We start from the raw sequence: 16,298 nt of genomic DNA, 5'->3' as shown, positions 1-16,298 counted from the left end.
TGCCAGCCATCCTCTTCTGGCTTCTGCACAGACAGACAGACACACACACACACACACACACACAAACAAGAGAGAGAGAGAGACAGAAAGACAGAGACAGAGAGACAGAGACAGAGACAGAGACAGAGACAGAGAAGGAGAGAGAATCCTTAATTAAAACTTCTCTGTTGACATGAAGTTGGGTTTCATAAGGGGGAAGGGGGAAACACAAAAAAAAAGGACAGCCTAGGGCCACTGACCTAGAACAAAGACTTGCATCTTGCCAAAGGTGCAATGAGGCCTGGAGGCAGGGGCTGGCCCAAGGGACCCACCTTGTAGTAGTCATAGAGAAGGCCCAGGGCAGCAGCACTGTCCTCGTCCCCATTGATGCTCATCATTGCCTTGGTGGCTGCCGTCAGGGGGTTCTCCAGATACGACTTCCAGGCCTCATCCTCACTTGTGTAGGCTCTTCGGGTGTTGAAGGGAGGGTCACTGGGCATGGGCACCAAGGCCACTAGTCTTTTATTACTGTAAAAAAACAAGAGAAATGTAAGGCTCGTTGTCAGGGAACTTTGCATCACCACCACAACCACCACCACCACAACCACCACCACCACAACCACCACAGCCGCCACCACCACCACCACTGCTGATACTATACAGGTCATGTGGTGACCCTGATTTGTATTTGCCCAGCATAAAACATGTTAATGCTGAAATGACAACCACACTGCACTTTAAAAGCCTCAACTTACATCTTCACTGTGCATGAAGAGCAGTAATAGGTTTTAAAAGGTAGCCTGGACTTGAAGAAATGGCTCAGTGGTTAAGAGTGCTTACTGCACTTCCAAAGGACCAGGTTCAATTCCCAGCCCTCACATCAGGTAGCTTAGAACTATCTGTAACTACAGTTCTAGGTCGGTCACTCTCCAGACACCCCATTCACATAGTAAACATAAGCTCTCTCTCTCTCTCTCTCTCTCTCTCTCTCTCTCTCTCTCTCTCTCTCTCACACACACACACACACACACACACAAATAAATATTTTCAAGAGTAGTATATGTCTTAGTTAAGGTGTCTATTGCTGTAATGAAATGGCACGACCAAGAAGCAGGATGGGCAGAAAGGCTTCGTTCTACACTTCCACATTGCTGTTCATCAAGAAGTCAGAAACTCAAGCAGGGCAGGACCCCGAGGCAGGAGCTGATGCAGAGGCCATGGAGGGTGCTGCTTACTGGCTTGCTTACCTGCTCCCTTACAGAACCCAGGACCACCAGCCCAGGGATGGCACTACCCCCAAAAGGCTGGGCCCTCCCTCATTGATCACTAATTGAGAAAATGCCTTGCAGCTGGATCTCATGGAGGCATTTCCTCAACTGAGGCTCCTTCCTGATGACTCCAGCTTGTGTCCAGCTAGTAAGTATATCTCCTTAGTTCATGTCGGTCTCCTCCAAACACAGCTCTCTGCATCTGATTATTCTGAGTAATTTAACTATTCTTCGTTAATGAGCACTAGAATAGAACCCTGTGAGAGAATAATTTTCCTTTAACTAAATCCTAATTTTAAAACATTAATTTTGTATAGGTAATGGGTTAATGATTAAAATTGTTTTATTAAATTGAACCTTGCTTGGAATTTCCAGCAAATTATAGATCAACATAAATCTCTTAGTTAGAATAGCAGCATAAGCTATTAGCAAACAGAACACATTACATACAGATAAGATTGTAATAGAGCTGTGGACTGCAGTGATGGAATGGACTCTACCGACGAGTCCCATGTCACTGTAGGATTCTACTATATTGGCGAAATATGGCAGTGTCATGGAAGGAAGCCCTGTGAGGAGACTGTTGGCATACAGGGAGAACTTCCCTAAGTGACAGGATGTGAAATCAATTCTAATCAGGTCAGCCTTGTGTAAAGCAGCAATGTCTTAAGGTCAATGTGACAACAGTGACTCACATACTCAAAGACCACAGTCCTTACAGCTCCCCATGCACATCAGGATACAAAGTGTCAAGGAACTGAGTCTAGAGAAACTCTGACTCTCATTTATAGCTCTTTTTTCTTATTCACTGAAAGAAGCAGAAGGATACTCTGTGTTCAAGTAACAGCTCCCTTAACACACTGTCATATGACATCTAGGTGGCAGTGCCAACTCTGTTGCAAATAACATGGTTTCAAAGTGTCTCCCTGAGTGTCCGTGGAATGAGACAAATGCCTACTGACACAGCTCTGGAGGTGACTGCTTGTTCAGTAGCCCATGGTGAAGGAAAACTGACCGGATACCTGTGTTCTTGGACAGCAATGCCCACCAGCCTGCCTCACAGATAAATAACAGATAAGTGGGTCCTGGGGAGGAGGCAGAACTCTGAAGTTAAGTAATACTGCCACCACCATGCTCTGTTGTTGTTCCTATTAAATTTCTGTGCCTCTAGGGACATGTTAGAGTTGATCATCATTTATTAATAGTAAAATAAGATCATAAATAAAGGGAAATAAAAATTGCTCATTTAACCTAGGTGTGATGGCACACCCCTTTAATCCCAGCATTCGGGAGGAAGAGGTAGGTGGGTTTCTGAGAGTTCAAGGCCTACCCAATCTACAAAGGGAATCCTGGACAGCTAGAGCTCTGTTACACAGAGAAACCCTGTCTCAGAAAACAACAAGATTTGTCCATCTAGTGCTAGTCCACAAGCATTTGTTGAGCGCACCATAGGTGGTGCTGCTGTTGAACATGGAGAGTGAGAGGGCTGACCCTGTGACCCACAGTGCCTGGCAGGATAGGAAGCCACTGCAGCAGCCAAGAGTGTGGGAGGGCAAGTCAGAGCTGAAAGACAGGGAGACTGTGCTGCTCCTTGAGGAGGGACGGAGAGGGGAAAACAGTTTTGAAACTGATACATTACATCCTTTAGAATGACAGTTTTTATAAAAGATGTATGTTTTGGGAAGTTCACTGGAGGAAAAAAAAAAAAAACTCTTCCTAAAAGGAGTATGGCGTTTGCACTCTGGAGTTACACGTGCAGGCTGGAAGCGTCTATAGGCAGAGGGGAGGCCTCGTGGAGAGCTGGGTCCCAGGCTGTGATGGTGCTAGCCTCTAGTGGGGTCTAGCGGGGCTGGCCTCACCCATATTTCACTGAGAAAGTGAAACAGGAAACAGAAGTCCAGCCATTTGTGGCGACCCGGGCATCACGCACGCTTTCCTAAAACACTCAGTGCAGTAGTAAAGAGTCTCATAGCATAACTGTGCCAAGATGTAGACAAATATTCCGACATTTAAAATTTGAAGCAGGGTTCTGGCTGTGTATCGCTTTGGCGTTAAATCATAAGATTTAACTCTGAAGCTAAACCCCAAATCCCAGAAAGCCGTTTTCGAAGTGGCCTTGCAAAGCCTTGCCATTGAAAAGAATAAGGGTGGTTTTCTCTGTCACTCCTGAGGAAGAGGATGCTGGTTAGAATGCTGGCTCATTTCTAACATTTAGCAGGAAACTGCGGCCTGATTCACTGCAGAGATTTTTCTCGACTCTTCCTTAGTATCCAACTCCTTCCTCCTGACTGAATCTTCCTGGCACAGAACGGGTGACTTTAGGAATTTACCCAGTGTCTCCCCTAGCAGGAAACTCTTGGTGATTCCTTCTTTTCTTTTCCTTTTTTCCTTTTTTCTCTTGATAGATCAAGGGCCTGTTATGCTCTCCCTTTGAACTGTGCAATGCCTGTCTTCACTCTTCAGAGACTACAGTCGTGTACAATACATAGAAATGAAAGTGCACAGAGTGGCACTTACCAGCTAGAATGCCTTCCAGTTAATGTCTGTTCACAGGAAAGACGACTCTAATTCTGCTGCACTCAAGTCTTTTTTTCTTCCTTTTTCTTTTCTTTTTTTCGTTTCTGGTTTTTTGAGACAGGGTTTCTCTGGGTAGTCCTGGTACTCTCTCCATAGACCAAGCTGGCCTCAATCCCTTAAACTCAAGAGATCTGCCTGCCTCTGTCTCCCAACTGCTGGGATGAAAAGTATGTGTCACCACTGCCTGGCTTGCTTCTGTCCATTAAGAATCTCTCAATTCTTTTGTAACCTTCTAAACCCAAGGCTTCACAATCTGGGTGGCTTCGCACACAGAACTCTAAGCAAATGTGATCTCTGGGTCTCTCTCTGGGGACAGCAGAGCTCAGGTCACTTCTGCTAACATTTTCTGCAGCATGGCTGCAGGGGTGAAGGGAACTATGTGGGTGACAACCTCAGCCAGCCAGCTTCCACAGTCTCTGGATCCCTGTCAGGGACACCCCTCCCACTGCTTGGAGAGATAAGGGGAGCTGCATGCACAAAGGCTTTGTTGCGGAGCTCTAGAAACAGCACTTGGCATGTGTGTCTGCTGTGTTAAACCAGTCACCATATCCATCATGACAGCCTCAGTCTTAGCCCCTCAAGGCATTCTCATTAATCTTCCAGAACTTTCCCCCTCTTCAGATGGGTGGAAATCTGGTGAAATAGTCTTCATGGAACACCATTTTCTAGAATATAGTGTGAGCATTGCCTAGATCAGGTCCAGCCCCCTCAGCTGATACTTATTCTCCATTGTCATTATCTAGTCCCAGTTAATCTTCACAATTTGTGCCTTCTACTTGCTTAATATGGAGAATTAAACCATCTTCCCTGCTGTGCCTTGAAGACACCCATTCTTGTCTCCAGGCCTTAGCCCAGGCTCCAGGTTCTCTCTCTCAGTCCATATGTAGTCCCAGTCTATAGTCTCTCTATAGCTGGAGCTCCAAAGCATGTGTATTATTACTACATGATCTACCTTTAAATTTTCGTTACACAAAGATTGCCAACAACATAAGGACAACCCACCAAAGGTGCCATTAGTGGCATTTCACTAAACAAAACCATCCAGCAACCTCCATGTGTGGTCCTCCCCGAGGTCCTCCTCACTTTCCTCTGGGCTCCCAAGCCTTGTGATCACTCACGAGCTTTGCCTTTGGCTTCCTTCCAGAAGCACCAATTTCCACCCTACTCCCAAGTGCACTCCCTGCATGTGCATATCTCCCCTGATAAGCACTCCTAGAAGTCCTCACGGGCCTTAAGCAATAATGCTTAAGACGCATTTAATATAGACCTTCTAAACTACATCCATGATCTGTTTTCAAATAAATGGTGCAGGAGATGGTGGTAGATTTAGGTCCTAACCAGCTACCACCTGTCCACACCTCCCCTTCCTCACCTGTGGTGCCTTAGATTAAATGAAAGAAATGCACTCAATGCTCCTAACTGACACTAATTAGAAAGCTGCGGCTTCTGACTAGAGGTAGAGATTAAAAAAGAGCAAAATCGGAAAGCCAAAAATCTTATCTTCAACCAACACCACGCCCTCAGTCCCAGCCCCTCCCCACTCTCCATTGATAGCGGCTCCAGCCTGCCTCTTGTTACACTTAGAATCCATCCATGCTGTCCTAGTTTCTTATATCTACCTCATCAGAAAATCCCACGAATTTCAGCTGCAGACTGTCTACAGGACCTGCCCACTTCTCCCCACTCGCACTGCTAGCCCCTTGATCCGAGCGGCCGCCATCTGACTCTCGTATCGTTTCACCGCCTCCCACGCAGCCTCTGCATCCTGGACACCTACTATGCGCACCGGTACAGAGCCCCTCCCACACCGCATCGGGATTAGTTTATGAACAGTATTTACTATAAGGCCGAAGGGACAACTTGCCACGGTTATAATCAGGTCTCTCCAGTCATCTCCCTCCCATTCTTCCATTCACTCAGTAGCTCTGGCGAGAGAAACTGCCCTGAGGTGCTGAAGGGCTGGGTCCCTGACTATTGAGGACTGCCGAAAACAAGGCTGTGACCCAGAGGACAGCCTGAGCCAGAGTCACTGTGGGAGATGAGATCCAGTTGAAAGCTTTTACCTTGTCCACAGTCTCCCTCCCGCCTCCTCTCCTTCCCAGCCTCCAAGAGGTGAGCTTTGCTTCGTTGTGTGCCCCTTGCCATGGGCTCACAGCCATGGAACCAAACTGAGCTGAAAACTCAGGAACCGCTGTCAAAGTAAACCTTCGCTGCTTTAGGCCGATTCCTCTGGCATTTTGTCACAGTGATGAAAGGCTGACACAGACACAAAATCCTACAGACCCATTGGTTTGCATATGTGCTCCATAGAGCTCCTAATGGCCTAAACACACTTTAGTTCAAAGCTAAAAGGGTTAAAGGGTAAAACTAAGGTGCTAAATGGGAGGCGGGGCGAAGCACTGGGGAGAAGAAAGATGTCATTGTGGGAATAGAACAGTTTCTGGTAAAGGTTTGACTAACTCCTGGAATGCCTCCCCTGATGGGCAGGGTCTTAGTCACCGTTCTATTGCCAGGAAAAGGCACCATAACCAAGGTAATTCTTACAAAAGAAAGCATTTGACCGGGCTTGCTTACAGTTTCTGAGGTGACTCTATTCATTATCATCATGGTGAGGAACATGGCGGCAGGCAGGCAGATCCTGGAGCAGCAACTAAGAGCTACACTCTGACCCACAGACAGAATCAGAGAGGAAGCTACTCTGGCATGAGCTTTTGAAAACTCAAAACCCACCCCCAGGGACACACTTCCTCTAACAAGCCACACCCCCTAATTTTTCTAATCCTATCAAAGAGTTCCACTCCCTGGTGACAAAGCATCAAATACAAGAGCCTGTGTGGCCATCTTTATTCAAACCACCACAGTATTCTAACCATCTTACGGAAGTTAGATTAGGGGCTAGAGACATAGCTCAGTGGTTAGAGCACTGAGTGCTCTTCCAGAGGTCCTGAGTTCAATTCCCAGCAACCACATGGTGGCTCAGAACCATCTGTAGTGGGATCTGGTGCCCTCTTCTGGTGTGTCTGAAGACAGACACAGTATACTCATATAAATATAATAAATAAATCATTTTGTTTAAAAAAAAAAAAAAGGCCTGGAGAGATGGCTCAGCAGTTTAGAACACTGACTGCTCTTCCCAAGGTCCTGAGTTCAATTCCCAGTGACCACATGGTGGCTCACAATCATCTGTAATGGGATCCGATGCCCTCCTCTGAAGACAGTGACAGTGTACTCACATACATACATATAATAAATAAATAAAATCTTTTTTAAAAAACCTTTAAAGAAATAACCTATCAAATCTGACTTTTAAAAAAAAAAAAAAAAAACAAGGGCTGAGAGATGGCTCAGTGGTTAAGAGCACTGACTCGCGCCCAGAGGTCCTGAGTTCAATTCCCAGCAACCACATGGTGGCTCACAGCCATCTGTAATGGGATCTGATGCCCTCTTCTGGTGTCTGAAGACAGCGACAGTGTAGTCATATACATTAAATAAATAAATCTTTTACCAAAAAAAACAAAAAACAAACAAACAAAAAAAAAAACAAGTTAAATTACATAGTTTTCAAATAATCCTCCCCCCTCCAAAAAAAAAAAAGAAAGAAAGAAAACCCTTGAAGCCAGATTCAGACACCATGTTCATATAGATTTGAACCACCAGGTTTGTCCAAGGTCATGCAGTCAGCAGGCAGTGTGGGACAAGGACTAGAGCCCTCTCAAGGTCTCTGAAGTAGTTTTCTCAGTTCCAGGACTTACTAAGTGTATTATTAGAAGGTTTATTTCTGAGCCGGATGTGGTGGTGCACCCCTTTAATCTCAGCACTTAGGAAGCACAGGCAGGAGGATTTCTGAGTTGAGGCTAGCCTGGGCTACCGAGTGAGCTTGAGGACACACAGTTAGTTGCACAGGGCTCTGAGGAGCAGTCACAGGCTGTGTAAGAACACAAAACTGAAATCAAGGGGCAGCCGTGATTTGTCTGCCTGAGCAGCATTTGTGAATATTGTTAATGCACTAGAATAAAAGGCCCCAGGTGTAAGAGAAGGGCTGACCGAAGACCACGAGGGAAGAAAAGATTTCCTTTACACAGCAGGAAGCATTCTTGGGGGCCCTTCCTCTGCTCCACCCTAAAACCTGGTCTCTTCCTGGGGAGTCACACAATCCCCCAATGGCAGACTGAACACGTTCCTCCCTTCGCCAATGTGCAAAGAGTTCCATTTGACTCCTTTGAGGAAGAGATTTCTAGTGCCCAGCATGGTGACTCAGCAGTTAAGACATTGGCTGTCAGGGGTGAGGGGAGTTAGATGACCCAGCCCCACAAGGTGGAGAAAACTGACTCCTCCAGCTGTCCTCAGACCTCTACACATTCACCGCAGGGCCTGAGCATGCACACACACACACACACACACACACACACACACACACACACACTCACACACACGCAGGCAGTAAGGAAATAAGCGAACAAATAAACATTTTGACTTTGGGGTGGGGGTTGGTGGTTGAGCCAGGGATTCCCTGTGTAGCCCCGGCTGTCCCGGAACTAGTTCTGCGGGACCAGCTGGCCTCAGAGATTCATTTGCTCCTCCTAGGATTAAAGGCACATACAGTCATGCCAAGCCAGGATAATTTAAATGTTTTAATATTCGATTTCTACTGCCCAGATCCAACTGGCCCTATAACCAAAATGCCTATTTAGAAGGAAATGAAATTCACAAGGTAACTCACATTTTATGCAGCAGAGACTCCCAAACTCCCCTGTGGTTGCTATGTACACATGTACCTATCTGCAGAGCCTGTTTTTACACTTATAAACATAAAAGGTGTTGGGAGACTTTGTGATTACCTACTCAAAAAAAAAAAAAAAATCCCTCATCTTACAAATAGCGAACCAGAGAGATCACGGCATTATCCTGGGACCAAAGTCATTTCTGTTGATGCTGAATTTGATCAGAGGAGAGATCAGTGTTGGAAGAAGCACAAGCCCTGAGCCAACTGTGCTTTGCAAACTCATGAGCACACTGCCATGAGAGAAGATTGTAGATAGTGCTCAACGTGAACGTCATAGAAAGCTTCAGCCCCGAATCTACCTGTTTACTGAGCAAAGTTTGTGGGACTTCCACAGAGCTGGTTTAAGTGTCAGGGGTACTGAGCAAGCCATCCAGGGAAATCTAGGAAAATCTTACTGACTCATTGTGATGGTTCGTATATGCTTGGCCCAGGGAGTGGCACTATTAGGTATGCTTTGTTGGAAAGTATCACTGTGGGCATGGTCTTAAGACCCTCATCTTAGCTCCCTGGAAGTCAGTCTTCTGCTAGTAGCCTTAAGATGAAGATGTAGAACTCTCAGCTCCTCCTGCACCAGGCCTGCCTGGATGCTGCCATGTTCCCTCCTTTAAGATGCTGGACTGATCCTCTGAATGTGTAAGCCAGCCCCAATTAAATGTTGTCCTTTATAAGACTTGCCTTGGTCACAGTGTCGGTTCATAGCAGTAAAACCCTAAGACACTCTTCATTCATTCATTCATTCATTCATTCATTCATTCATTCATATAGTCTTATCCAGAGATTGATTCCTCTCTATGGCAACGATAACATCCCATTGCTCATCCTGGACCCCAATCCCTCCATCCACCCACTGGGGTGTAAAGGTGTAATGAACATCGTAGCAGACATGGCTTCCCGGTCTCATGTTTTGATGTGGATTTTTGTTTGTTTTATATGATAGAACATCCTATTTAAAAACCTTGGATGTGCAGCTGCGATGGGCAATTGAGTGACAGCAATGACAAAGGCGGGGGCTCTGTCCCGATGACACCTTTCCAGGTGAATACACAATTGTAGGTGTGACACGTGCAGATGACGATAGGGCAGAGGGTACTGGAAGGGACTCTGTCATGGGGACAGGGAACAGAGTGGACCAAGGTTCTGCTGCCTTGCCCTGAACCTGTTACCTTACTGACAGGGAGGTCACACTTCTCTATGGACTCTTCCCAGCCAGTAACTGTGCATGGATCATGCAGACCACTGAAGTAGGCGTGTTCTTGGGAACCCCCTGCCCTGTGAACGTCCATGGAAGATACAGTGGTGGTTCCACCCAACATTCCCTCTCCCTCCTTCACTTGGGGATAGATCTTGGTACAGTCTGTGTCTTCTGACTTTTCCACTGGTGCTGTCTCACGGGTGGCTCTCTTTGTACAGTTCTCTCTCAATCCAGAGGCAGGTAGGATCTGTTTTGGATTGAGATGGGGCAGCTCGGGATTGGTTGGCAGAGAAATGACACAAACATAAGTAGAGTGGAGGAAGATGGGAAAGCTGGATCATACGGATGGAGAGACCCAAAGGCAGGCATTGCACAAGCTTGCCTGAGGCAAGGAGTGACTTCCCTGGGAGAGCTGGACCTTAACTTTTCAAGAGAGGAGAAAGCAGCTTCTAGCCAAGTGTAAGACACAACACGGGAGAGCAGTTACACAAGGCGTGTGCATGTAAGCAATCTGATGACCCCCCTTCGATGGTTAAATAAATTCTATGAGCTCTGATTCTTGGAGAGCCCTCGCTGCAGCTACAGTCGATAAACTCAATTAAGACTCTTCGTAGGAAAACAAACTAAACAGCAAAAACAAACAAACAAAAAACGAAACAAAACAAAACAAAAAAACCCACAAAAGAACAAAACCCTCGTGGAGGTGGAGCAGAAGGAAGGAAGGAAGCTCTATGTGACTTTTCACCATGTTTCTCCCCCAAGGGGCTTCTTTCCTTTACATGGTAGTGACTGAGAGGCCTGAGGAAGGAAACTGGAAATGCAAAGACAAAGAGATGGTCCCCAGAGGAAGCAGGGACTCAGGACTCCATAGTCACGTAAGGGACACAGAGACACACACACTCCCTGTCCCTTAGAGGACACTTTTCTGAAGACCTGGAGTGGACTCAGTATGGAGTACTTTTTCCAGGACCCACAAAGCCAAGTTTCCCCATGGTACCACGTCTTCTCAAGTCTCGGTGTAAGCTGACCACAAAAGAGCATGCACACTGACCTCCCCTTGGCCCGCAGAGTGACAGAAAACAACGTGTTCATGCCAATAGGGCTGGGAGAACCTACAGCCCATGGCTCGGGCAATGACAGCATGGAATACTGAAGGGAACTAGGACGAACTGAGACAGAAAGAGCCCAAGGAGTGAAGCTGACACCTATGCCAGCAGGAGATGCTGACACAAACTGCTGTTCCTTTCTGGGCATCATCTCACCTGTTAAACTAAATGCATTTCTTTTTCTTTTTCTTTTTCTTTTTTCTTTTTTCTTTTTTTTTAAAGATTTGTTCATTTATTATATATAAGTACACTGTAGCTGTTCCAGAAGAGGGCATCAGATCTCTTTACAGATGGTTGTGAGCCACCATGTGGTTGCTGGGAATTGAACTCAGGACCTCTGGAAGAGTAGTCAGTGCTCTTAACCACTGAGCCATCTCTCCAGTCCACTAAACGCATTTCTTTGATTGAAAAGAAAATCACCAGAGAGGTCTGTGAAATGCTCAGCAAGTAAGGCCATTTGCCACCAAACCTGGCAACTGGACTTCATCCAACCTCCACGCTTGAACCATAGCACTCAGACCTCCGTGTGCATGCTCATACATGCACACACACTATAAATATACATGTGCATATATACACACACACATACATACATACATACATTTTTAAATGAATGTTAATTATATTTTAAGAAAATATTAGGGGCTGGAGAGATGGCTCAGCGGTTAAGAGCACCCGACTACTCTTCCAGAGGTTATGAGTTCAAATCCCAGCAACCACATGGTGGCTCACAACCATCTGTAGTGAGATCTGATGCCCTCTTCTGGTGTGTCTGAGGACAGCTACAATGCACTCATACATAAAATAAATAAATCTTAAAAAAAAAAAAAAGAAAAGAAAAGAAAATATTATGCAGATCCTTTGTAACATCAGAGACTGCCAGTTCCCAACCACTAGACATGGGACTGGGCAAGGAACGGTTCCTGGCAGCAGGGTCAGACCTCCAGGTTACAGTCCCAGCACCACAGCCTGTTAGCTTTTGCCCTTGGTGACCTGCTGACTTATCTGTGTGCCATTCAAGCTGAGAACTAGTTAAACATGAGCAGTCCGTAGACCAGTTTTACAAGGTAGGTAATGCCCTTACCATGACCCTTGCCCTTCTGGAACTGGGCTCTCCCGACCTATTCTGTGTGAGATTAGCATGTGGCTAAGGAACACATGCATGTCAGTATATGCAGATGCCCTCTAAGAGAACATGACCTTACAAGGATGGATGGTAGGCACTTTACTTTACCAAATTGTAGTGAATCAGAATTATCAGGAAGCGTCTAAGAACTCTTTCATGTAATGTTTCAGTAGGTATAATACATTTTATACCGTTCACACCAAGATAGGCATATCTGTGTGTGTGTGTGTGTGTGTGTGTGTGTGTGTGTGTGTGTGTGTGTAGAGAGGGAGGAAGGGAGAAGGAGGGAGAGTGGGGGGGAGGGGGAAGGCAGGAAGGGATGGAGGGAGGAAGAGAGGGAGGGAGGGAGAGAGGGAGCCTTGGTTTCCGGGGACTCCCAGGCTGCACAAGCTAGGAGGTTGGAGGGACCAGGCCTTGCGCAGGGAAATGAAGGCTGAGGGGAGAAAAGGGGGAGACGGAAACAGTAAGCCAAGGCTGTGCCCTGTCACACGAAGGCCAGCAGCACGGCTGACACACGCATGGATGCTGCCTGGGGAAGCTGGTCATTACGCTGCTCAAAATCTCTGCTGGCTCAGAGACTTAGACTTTGTGGCAGGCACTGGAGAGTATCCCAAAGCTTCCAGCTCTGGAGAAAGAAGCCTTGTAGGGACCAGGCGTGCTGGGGACTGTTCCAAGCCAGAAACTGAAGTGGCTAACTCCCCCGATGGCAGGAAGTTGAACACTAAACTTTGAGAACATTTTTTGTAGTGCTGGTCTGGACTCATGGTCAGATTCCCTAAGGGTCTGGGGCTTTTCCTGGTGCCTTCCCTACACGGCCTCACAGGGACTTCCCTAATGAAATCTTTGAATGTTTGATCTCACCTCTGTGTCTGGCTCTTGGAGGACCTGTATAAGGTCCATGTATAAGGTACAACAGACACACCTCGGCTTTTTCCCATCACTTCCAGTTCTAACTGTAGGAGTTCCTGCATAAGTCAATTTTACTGTGACCCAGGTTTTCTAGTAATATGTCCACAGTGTGTGAGTGTGTGATAGGGAACTGTTAGCCTGGAGTTAAGAGAGTTAAGTCTGATGAAGGGGGAGAAGTCAGAAGGACGTGGATAGGTGCTTTCTGCAAACTACAAGCGCTAACAGGGCCATCGACCCACAGTCTGAGCAGACAAAGGAAGCATAGAAGAAACCAAAGGGTCATCTGAGGACACTCATAGGCTCTAGTAACCTTCATGGAATAGGCAATTCCAACAGTGTAGGAATAGCTGCAGACTGTAAGAATGGTACCCAACTCATTCTAACCAGCTGGTCTAGCCCAGGCAGCACGCCACAGTGAAGGGAAGTGCACTCATGGAGGACAGCCAGCTGTGAGGAGGGGCACACTTAGTCATAGCTCACATTCACTGTTGGCTACGCCTGTGAACTACAGGGACACGTCTCACCCCCAAGGCTAGGAGACAAGATCACTTACTTTTTATATAGGGGAACCGTGAAGCCCCGAAAGATTAAGTAACTACACAAGTTCACAACAGAACGCAATGGAGATGAACAGACAGAGCATTATCAACCAAAATATGTGCCTTAGGCCGAGGATGTACTCAGTGGTAAGGAACTTGCCTAGTACATGTAAGGTTCTGGATCCTTCTAGAAAGGAACAGTCACATGCACACATGCACACACACGTACACACACACATGTGCATACACGTGCACAGGCATGCATATACACACATCATATAACATTCAAATTAAAAACAAAAGTTAAACAAGAGTTTAAAAGTAAAAGAATTATACTCCTGTGGCTTAGCAGTCAAGAGCACTGTTTATCTTCCAAAGGACCTGGGTTCAATTCTCCAACACCCACGTGGTTGATTACAACTGTCCATAACTCTAGTTCCCAGGGTTCAGCACTCTCTTCTGGCCTTCTCGGGCATTGCACACAAATACTACACAAACATGCCAGCAAGCAAGATAGTCATACGCATACAATAAAAATAAAAAAATTGTTCATTGGTTGAGTCAGGGTTTCTTTGTGTAGCCCTGCTGTCTTGGAACTCGCTCTGTAGAGGTCCCCTCACAGAGGTTCACTTCCTCCTGAGTGCTGGGATTAAACACATGCACCACTACCACAGAGCAAAAGTGAAATTTTTCAAGAATTATAATCCCAGAGTTTAGGAGGCAGAGGCTGGTAGATCTCTCTACATAGTAAGCACCAGACTAGCCAGAAATCCATAGTGAGATGCTGTTCTCAAAATAAAAATAAAATAATTAGATTCCCCCCAAGCTGATGAAATGAAACTATTATCAAAGACTGATAGTATACTGTGATCATAGAAGAATGTTCCAGGCCGAGGCAGGTGATCTTTATGAATTCGAGGCCAGCTTGGTCTACAGAGCGAGTTCCAGGAGAGCTGGGGGGTACACAGAGAAATCCTGTCTCAAAAAAACTGGGAAAAGAAAAAGAATGCTCAAACAACTGAAAAGTTTATGAATATCACGACACACTATTAATGGGACTATGATACCCCTTAGTGGTACAGTACTTCCCTAGCACCAAGGGAAAAGAGGAAGGAAGATAAGAAAAAGTATGTTCATGAAAATCATCATTAATAGTTGCAGTAGCATTCATGCCTCCCAAATTCCTGTTGAAATAACTTCTATAATGTGACAGTATTGGGAGGAACCCCAGAGACAACTAGCAAGCCAAGAGTCCAGAAAATTAGATCTGGAAAGGGCCTCCCCTGGAGCTCAGCCATGCTGGCAATCTGATCTGGGAGTTACAGCCTATGGAACCCTCAGGATGAATCCCAGTCAACCACCCAGAATGTCAGTTTTGTTCTAGCAAGAGACCAGAGTCCAATGAGGCAATAGCTGGGAAGCTACCACAGCTTCCTATTTCACAGACAGGAGATAGAAACGTTTTTAAAGAGGGCTGGAGAGATGGCTCAGTGGTTAAGAGCACTGACTGCTCTTCCAGAGGTCCTGAGTTCAAATCCCAGCAACCACATGGTGGCTCACAACCATCTGTAATGGGTATTTGATGCCCTCATATATAAAATAAATAACTAAATCTTTAAAAATAAATGTTAAAGGTAGAAGCCAGGCATGGTGGCTCACACCTTTAGTTCCAGCACTCAGGAGGCAAGCACAGGCAGATCTCTGAGTTCGAAGCCAGTCTGGTCTATAGAGTAATTCCAGGACAGTCAGGGCTACACAGAGAAACCTTGGGGGTCGGGGAAGAACTAAAAAAACAAAAACAACTCAGAAGGGTCAGAGAGAAACATCATTTGCATACAATAAGGTATTTTGTCTGGAAAACACCAAAGATTCACTATAAACTACTACCAACTATAACACCATAGACTGAGATCGCCACACTAAGAAAATTTAAAAACTAAGCATGATAATAATTTAATAAAAATGTGAATACTATGTTAGGAAAATACTTTAATGATACCAAGGAACTTCAAAGAATATTTATTTAAATCGGTGTAACAAACAAACACATTTGGCTGTTGGCATTCATGGCATGTACCAGGCCGTGAATCTAGTTACCAGCATGCCAGGTTGGGGTAGGAGAGCCATTCTCACATGAATAACCGCTCTTGTGATTACATATGTTCATGTATTGGAGAGGTGTGTGCATGCCATGGCGCACATGTGAAGGTCCCGGGGATCGGGCTGGGTGGTAGGCTCCCAAACCCATTGAGTCATCCTGCTAGTACAGGATATGCATATTAATAAAATGGCGGTGGGATACCAAAGGTATCCAAAGCATTTAACATATTCCCCTCTCCCCTTATCTCTAAAAGAGGATTCCATGGAGGCAAACAGAATTGGATTTTAAAGCTCATGTGCAAAACTCAGCAAGCTTCCCAAAGAGCAGCAAGACCGGGGTTCTAGACACGGCAGCCTGCACACACTGAGCCTGCAGCCTCCTGAAGCACACACTGGGGCAGAGATGCCAGTTAAGGAAATGTCCCAAGTCCACACAGAAATGAGATAGGCAATAAAGTTCGAATTTCCAGTCAACTGGCCACCTAGGAAAGCAAGCAGGAACACAGTCTGCCTCCTCTTCATCAGACCAACTCCAGACGGATGGAAGCTCCCAACAGCCCTGAAGCTACCACAGGAAGACACAGAGTAAAACGTGTGGGCACGCGATGAAGTGCTTATCTAGTATGTCTGAGGCCCTGGGCTCAACTCTTAGCAGTAAAAAAATTAATTACTTTAATTTAATTTGATAGGAATGTTGAGGGTTTATATGTTTGTCCATA

At 45.9% G+C, this 16,298-nt stretch overlaps 1 protein-coding gene across 1 annotated transcript in view; it reads right to left on the bottom strand.

Moving 5' to 3' along the window:
- Positions 1-16,298, bottom strand: part of Grhl2 (grainyhead like transcription factor 2) — a 122,423-nt gene that overhangs the window by 88,454 nt on the left and 17,671 nt on the right. The window contains exon 2 of the mRNA XM_032914581.1: positions 312-507. Coding sequence (XP_032770472.1) covers positions 312-507 — 196 coding nt within the window. The remainder of the gene's footprint in view (positions 1-311; positions 508-16,298) is intronic.

Source organism: Rattus rattus, chromosome 1 (genome assembly GCF_011064425.1).
Source record: "Rattus rattus isolate New Zealand chromosome 1, Rrattus_CSIRO_v1, whole genome shotgun sequence".
NCBI classification, from domain to species: domain Eukaryota; kingdom Metazoa; phylum Chordata; class Mammalia; order Rodentia; family Muridae; genus Rattus; species Rattus rattus.
Note: the sequence above shows the minus strand (reverse complement) of the source record. Positions and strands in the feature narration are given on the sequence as shown.